Source organism: Bombina bombina, chromosome 1, assembly GCF_027579735.1.
Source record: "Bombina bombina isolate aBomBom1 chromosome 1, aBomBom1.pri, whole genome shotgun sequence".
Taxonomy (NCBI): domain Eukaryota; kingdom Metazoa; phylum Chordata; class Amphibia; order Anura; family Bombinatoridae; genus Bombina; species Bombina bombina.
In genome coordinates this window covers 984,862,022-984,868,021 of record NC_069499.1, presented here as the reverse complement: position 1 = coordinate 984,868,021, position 6,000 = coordinate 984,862,022, and the positions used below count along the sequence as shown (strand labels likewise).

At 38.0% G+C, this 6,000-nt stretch overlaps 1 protein-coding gene across 1 annotated transcript in view; it reads right to left on the bottom strand.

Moving 5' to 3' along the window:
• Positions 1-778: 778 nt before the first annotated feature.
• Positions 779-6,000, bottom strand: part of LOC128662312 (DEP domain-containing mTOR-interacting protein-like) — a 50,949-nt gene continuing 45,727 nt past the window's right edge. Inside the window, exons 8-10 of the mRNA XM_053716119.1 lie at positions 1,849-1,953; positions 1,433-1,492; positions 779-814 (exon numbers count right to left, since the gene is read on the bottom strand). Coding sequence (XP_053572094.1) covers positions 779-814; positions 1,433-1,492; positions 1,849-1,953 — 201 coding nt within the window. The remainder of the gene's footprint in view (positions 815-1,432; positions 1,493-1,848; positions 1,954-6,000) is intronic.

Genomic DNA, 6,000 nt, shown 5'->3' with positions numbered 1-6,000 from the left:
AATTCAGAATAAAAGGAGCTGCCAGAATACAGATCCTGTATAAACCTATTAATATAATAAAAGGTTATCTCCGAGCCCCATAGACAGCTAACCTCTTCCTTGTTATGAAGAATGTTAACCCTAAGTCTCCAATCACATGCATAAGTGCCGGCCACTGCCACCAGCATCCATAAGGATATGTCCCATTTAAAAGCAGAGGGTCTTAACCCCTTCAGTGCCAGCTTTCCAGAACCCTCAGAAGAACAAAAGGCACTTACCTCTATTCTAGCCGTCCCGCAGTCAGAAGACTCATAAAGTCAAAGAGAATGCCGCTCCTCACAGAGACCTGTGTAAAAAGAGAGTAAACTTACTCAATCTTTCTATATCAGGGCAGCAACCTGTTAGGAAAACGCAGCAAAGCACACTTTACAAGTTCCTAACTGCTTTAAAGCCACCACAGCCCTGCTGAAGAGACTAATGTGGAGTACAGCTATACCCAAATAGTGATGGAAGATCAGAGCACTCCTGCCCTGTCTTCAAAATAAAAAAATCTTGATAGAAGAATCCTAATCAGGACACCTAATTACTTTCCCTCCTCCATGCACTAGAGGCAAAGAGAATGACTGGGGATTGTGGGTAGGGAAGTGATACTTAACAGCTTTGCTGTGGTGCGCTTTGCCTCCTTTTGCTGGCCAGGAGTGATATTCCCAACAGTAATTAATGATGATCCGTGGGCTCACCGTGCCATTAGAAACAAACGGCACTTACCTGAAGTCTGGCCATCCGGCAGGAGGACAGCTTACACAGTATGAGAGGACACATGCTCCTCAGAGACCTGTTGAAAAGAAAGAACAGAGTAAACTAACTCTGGCTTTCTATACCATGGGCAGGAAATATGTTAGGAAAATGCAGCAACGCCCACCTCACAAGTTCCTAACCGCTTTAAAACCACCACTGCCCTTACTGAAGAGACTAAATTGAAGTACGGCTAGACCCAATTCTTGAAAAAGGGGAAGGAACAGACTAACCTAAGGCAAAGAGAATGACTGGGGTTTGTGGGAAGGGAAGTGATACTTAAAGGGACACTGAACCCAAATTTTTTCTTTTGTGATTCAGATAGAGCATGAAATTTTAAGCAACTTTCTAATTTACTCCAATTATCAAATTTTCTTCATTCTCTTGGTATCTTTATTTCAACCGCAAGAATTTAAGTTTAGATGCCGGCCCATTTTTGGTGAACAACCTGGGTTGTTCTTGCCGATTGGTGGATAAATTCATCCACCAATAAAAAAAAGTTGAAAGAAAGTTGCTTAAAATTGCACGCTCTATCTGAATCACGAAAGAAACATTTGGGTTCAGTGTCCCTTTAACAGTTTGGCTGTGGTGTTCTTTGCCTCCTCCTGCTGGCTAGGAGTGATATTCCCAACAATAATTGATGATGTCGTGGACTCACCATTTCGTAGGAAAGAAAGTTACACAGTGCAGCCAGAAGCACAGCACTGTTTGAAATGAACTGCATAATGTGGAACATCACAATAAAGTAGAAAAACTAACAGTTTCTGCATGTGTCCCGGTTTTTTTGCAGGTATGCTGCAATGACATCTCAGATCAAAGCTTGTTCTGCCTTGGGGCTTGCTGGTCTCCAGTAGTTGAAGATAAATGTTGGATAACTTCATCAGAGACCTGCACCTAATACACTGCAATAAGGTTACAATGCTAGAACTTTAGTCAAGTAGGGTGATGGTTATCCAAAGAGGGTAATTTTGAACTAACAAATACCTTAAACACCACACTTTCCACAAAATAATAAGGGTCTTGACATTTTTATGTGCTATACAAGCTCTGAGGTATAGGTGTGCCTGATCCTACCTTCATGCCAGCAGCAGCAGCTGGTCCACCAGGATCAACAGCCTGAATATGACATGGACTTGCCCCGCGTATTACAAAGCCCCAACCCACATCATCTCCTATGATCTGTTGAAGAGAAAAACAGTTATATCAAACTCATAATCACATCTGTCAAAACCTGCAGCCAAAACATATTCCAGTACACTCACTCCACACAACCATGCCAGAATCTGACCACAGAAGCTTCATCCAACCCAAGGTTTTGTGAGGTTGCAGTTTTGATGTCCAGAAAGATTTTAGAATTAGTGTGATAAAGCCCTATCGGACCCTAAGTGAATTACAAATCCTCAGCATATCCAGCACTTCCAGAAACTGCTGAAGAAATTGGTGGTTAAATTGCAGTACACTGTAAAAAATGGTTGTCCCTCAATGAATTTTCAACAACTTGTTATAACAGCTGAAGAGTATAGAATGTAAGAGGAATTGCTTTTTCAGGGTTATTTGTGTATATGAAATAGCTGGTTTTGTGCTTAGAAACCACAGCCTAATACAGTGGGTTGAGCTTGCATGTAAAATTATATCTCATTATGTTATCACTTTGTGTACACACACATGATTCCTTATCTTATATTTGTCTGTAAACCAAAGCTCAATACTTAGAGAGAACAATAGAAAATTATAATTTTATTAGCTAGCTCTTCTACATCCCACTGGGAATGTAATTTCTTCTGCTGGCTTAGTTTACATTGCCCGTCAATAGCCTGGACTTAAGTATAGAAACTTTCAGTATAGTTGGGTAGTGTTCTCCCCAGGACATTTTTAGTCGGTGCACCACCCGGCTGATTTTGCTAACCACCCGGCTAAAATTTTTAGCCAATATTAAGCTAAAATGAGCTAATCAGCTATTTCAAATGATGAAATAAGGGTAAACGATCGACTTGTACAATTTAATACACACCAGCAGGTAAAATTGATCACTGGGAATGAATTAAAGGGGAGAACATTTCTGGGTAAACTGTCCCTTTAACTTTTACTCTATTCAGCTTGGCTGGAGTTTTGCTAAAACCTATGTTCTTCAGCACTCACACCACCAAAAGTCTACTGGTGTCTGCACCCAGAGGACACTTGAATAGCAATAGAAGAACACAAATGCTTTTTGTTCCTTATACAAATACACAAGCTGAGCTTTTAACCAATTCGCAGATTTATTTTAAAATATCTGATTGCTTTTATAAACTTTCCCTCTGAGCACAATATACATGGAAAATACATATCAATATTTTTAGCACAGTTTAGTATCAGTCGCCAATGAATAACCGTTCCCTTTTAAGATAGACAGAAACCCTCAAGAGGCAATTGTATTGCATATGCAAAGGACTAAAATACATGAAGTACTGTGTTTTGGGAACCAAGCTAATATAGGGAAATTAAGGCAAGTATGCGTTCATTTTTTATTCTAATGGTTCTCTAAGGTAGCAGTCTGCAGCAATAATATATAAATATATGTATTAATATATTCTCATAGAATGCTATGAGTAACCATGATCAAAGACCCAAGACAAATAAACCTTCCATACCTTATGGTAAATCTGGCTGGTAACAGACTTATGAGCCTGAACCAGAGTTTCAATTACAGAGTCAGAAAAGCTGCTCTGAGAATTGACAAAACATTCTCCTGTTTGAGACGGGCTACCACTCTGGAAATAAAAACATTCGTCAGAAACAGATAAACTAGATGATACTTCCATGGAGCTGCTAAAGCGTCCATCAGTTCCGCCTGAGGATCCCTTGATCTTGACCCGTACCTTGGAAGTTTGTGATTCAGACAGGAAGCCATGAGATATCTCCAGAGAACTCAAACGACTGATCAGCTGATCAAAAATATCCTGGTTGAGAGACCATTCACCTGAGTGGAGTGACTGACTGCTCAAATAGTCTGCTTTCCAGTTATCCACTCCTGGGATGTGAATGGCTGAGATTGTGCATTGATGTACAGCCGCACAATTCAGAATGAGAGATACTTCCTGCATTGCTAAGGAACTGCTCAATCCCCCTTGATGATTTATGTATACCACCGCTGTTATGTTGTCGGAGTTAAAGTGGATAAATGGGACTGAACAGAGCAGAGGCCAGGCCTGTAACATTGTAGATTGCTCTTACTTCCAGGACATTGATTGGTGTCAGGAGGTCGCTTCCTGATGCGGCCAAAAGCCCTAAGCCCCCTGAAGACCCAATACTGCACCCCATCCAGACAGAATGGCATCCGTGATTACCTCCCACATCAGACTGTGGATCCCCATACCCAGAGATACCAGGCCAGGAGACATCCACCAAGAAAGAGACTGTCTGGTGGAAAGGTCTAATGAACAACGATGAAGGATATACCTGTTGCAAGGAAAAAAAACACCTTAAAAAGTTATGCAGGTAAAAGCAGACTTTATAGTAAGTCTTAGACAGACATACAGGGTACATTCAAGCTCAGGAGGGAGCTAGAAACGAACAAAACGTCCGACGCGTTTCCTGCCCGTAGGCACTTCGTCAGGGACTGAACATAGCAATTCCAATGTATCTTAAAAAGGCACTTCCTACTGCGGGAGACTATTAACACCTGTTGATGATTCTTAAAGGTGTACTTACTCCTCAGTGTTATAACCACAAAAGATTTACATTATGTATACTTTTATCACATTAACATAAGCTAAAGCGTACAGAGACATTTTTAGTTTACAATGTATATAAATCTTGTATCAAACAGAGCTTAAAAGGGACACTGTACCCAAATTTTTTCTTTTGTGATTCAGATTGAGTATGAAATTTTAAGCAACTTTCTAATTTACTCCTATTATCAAATTTTCTTCATTCTCTTGGTATCTTTATTTGAAATGCATGAATGTAAGTTTAGATGCCGGCCCATTTTTGGTGAACAACCTGGGTTGTCCTTGCTGATTGGTGGATAAATTGATCCACCAATAAAAAAGTGCTGTCCAGAGTACTGAAACCAAAAAAAGCTTAGATGCCTTCTTTTTCAAATAATGATAGCAAGAGAACAAAGAAAAATTAATAATAGGAGTAAATTAGAAAGTTGCTTAAAATTGCATGCTCTTTCTGAATTACAAAAGAAAAAAATTGGGTTCAGTGTCCCTTTAATGTGAATAGTATATATTGCATACATAAAAAAATTGTTATTCCACCAGAAATGGAAATAGTGCCCTTTATAAACATCATTTAAGACATTAAAAAAAGAAAGTTTCTAGAAACTCTGGATCCCAGTTTGATAGATAATAATACATTATTAGATATGTATGTTACGCTTTAAGAGAGAAAGATTGACAATGTAGCACACCAAAAGTAACGACATAAATGCCATTAGCAAGAATTCCTTAATCACCACTAAATCTAATCATATCATGAAAAAATGCGATTAATAGCTACATTATACATTGCACCTTCATTCAACTAGATGAAAACTGGCTGCTATTATTGAATTAAAAAATTATTTTCATTATCATCATCATCCATATTTCATTCATTATTCCTGTTGTTAGTATTAAGGTGTTAAAGTATATTTTCTTATTCTGTTTCATTCCATTATATCTATACCCTCATATTACAAAGATTTCATAAACAGAAGAATAAGAAAAGTAAATAGATAAAAACGTGTATATATGACCAAGTGCAAGGTCATATATCTCAAGTCAAACTCAATCGGCTCAAGTATGTGAACGCTAGTGTACAAGTACAGATACATATAAATGTGAGGCATTTGTCTCATACAATGTGTTAAAAGTGATGTTGTGCATAAATATATCTAAAAGTGAACAAGTTGATTGTGAACTAATATAAATACTGTAAAGAATAAAACTAAATCTCTGTGAATGTGAATATTGGAGATCCAGTCCCATACCTGATGTGTATTAACTCTAGTTATTAAGACTCTTCTGTATATAAAGAACAAACATCTATAAATCCATACTTGACTAGCAACAGAAAAATAAAAGAATGAGACCAAAAAAATACAAATAAAAATAAATATTTAAAAAAAAGAAGAAAGCACCTGAATATAGTAAATTTTCCTTTATTCAGACATATATTAAAAAGCAAAGTTTTGTGACCATATGTCACTTAATCATGCTATACTTTGCTTTAACACAGGTCTCTACTTTTAAACCTTCA